This window comes from Colletotrichum abscissum (assembly GCF_030869225.1).
Source record: "Colletotrichum abscissum strain IMI 504890 chromosome Unknown Scaffold_480.1, whole genome shotgun sequence".
Taxonomy (NCBI): domain Eukaryota; kingdom Fungi; phylum Ascomycota; class Sordariomycetes; order Glomerellales; family Glomerellaceae; genus Colletotrichum; species Colletotrichum abscissum.
Genome location: NW_026850410.1, coordinates 1 through 1,199, shown reverse-complemented (window position 1 = coordinate 1,199; position 1,199 = coordinate 1). Strand labels below are relative to the sequence as shown.

The 1,199-nt window shown below is 57.5% G+C and overlaps 2 protein-coding genes across 2 annotated transcripts; one reads left to right on the top strand and one right to left on the bottom strand.

Annotated features, from left to right (window-relative positions):
• Positions 1–464: 464 nt before the first annotated feature.
• CABS01_17219 (uncharacterized protein) lies at positions 465–1,199 on the bottom strand (the record flags this gene model as incomplete). Its single annotated transcript, XM_060550546.1, has 2 exons — positions 465–496; positions 688–1,199. Coding segments are annotated over 2 exons (544 nt in total), but the record flags the coding sequence as incomplete, so codon positions are not given.
• Positions 752–1,177, top strand: CABS01_17220 (uncharacterized protein; the record flags this gene model as incomplete). Its single annotated transcript, XM_060550547.1, has 2 exons — positions 752–980; positions 1,047–1,177. 2 exons carry the CDS (start codon positions 752–754, stop codon positions 1,175–1,177), a joined length of 360 nt encoding a protein of 119 aa, XP_060394448.1.

Sequence of the window (1,199 nt, the reverse complement as noted above, 5' to 3'; positions counted from 1 at the left end):
CCCGTCTCGTGTTGGAAGCAAAACATCTCTCCCCGTCACGGACTCCTGGCTCTGGGAATACCTGACTGGGCTGGGATGACCCTTGTCACTGCGGAAAACAACGCATCGCAACCAAGCAAACTGTTGACAGCGTACTCATAGTATCGGGGTCCCGCGTCCTCGGGCCGTTGATGGGGTGGATGGACCCGACCTGGTGTCGATTGGCGCAGGAGCAATGCGCCTCTAGCAAGCCCTCGGGGACGGTACCCGGCGAAGAACACCGCCAGGCAGGCAGTGCACGTTTGTGTCGTGAGTTGATATGGGATGACCAGAGTGGGCAGCGCCGTGTCCACATTTTGGGCAGGATACATTGTCTGTCTGCCGCATGGTCCAGGCAGTCACGAAGTCATCCATATAGACGCCACTTGCAGACAGGAGTCGTTTAGGCTCAAATTTGTAGTTCCCTATGAAAAGCCTCCATTGCGTCACGACCAGGGGAGAATGCCTTTCATGGAATCTAAATAAGAAGCAACAGAGCTGACGATGATTGTAGGTGAAGCGAAGTTCTCTTATCTTTTACGGCCTGCGCACTCGTCTGCGTCAGACTTCAGTTCCACAGTGAAAACCGTGCCCAGACCGGGATTTTGGGGTGGGGGGAGGGGGGACAAAAGGGGGGGGGGGAAAGGACCGGAGAAGGAAAACACGTACAACCGATGCTGCACTGTGTCTTATGCTCAACTGAGACCCAGGCATAGTTGACACCCCGCTCGGGATGCGTGGCGAGCAGACCGTTCGAGCCGGTCGTCTTCCCGCCTCGTCCCCAACAACGTCTCTTGGAGGCGAAGGAGCCATCGGTCGAATCAAGCACCAAGAAGCCATCGCTATCCTGTTTGGAAGACCGATTGTCCTGGCGGTAATAAATGCCTTGGAGGCCTGGTGCCCGTCGCCTGTGGCCCCGATTGACGTCTCTGGGGAAGACGACGGCAAACTGCTCCTCCACGGTTTTCCACGGTAGGCGAAGATCACCACGAAAGTATGCAATGAAATCGATCTGCTCTATGGTGTAGGGTACATTGCAGCGGGGCTGGCTGTCTGGGCGGCGGGGTCGGCGCTGTCCGCGTGGGGCCGTTTCGCGAGTTGGAAGGTCTACGGAAAGCCGGTCCGGGCCACAGCTTCTGACAGCCGTCAGGTCTTGTGAGCCATGCCAGCGGTGCAAGGTC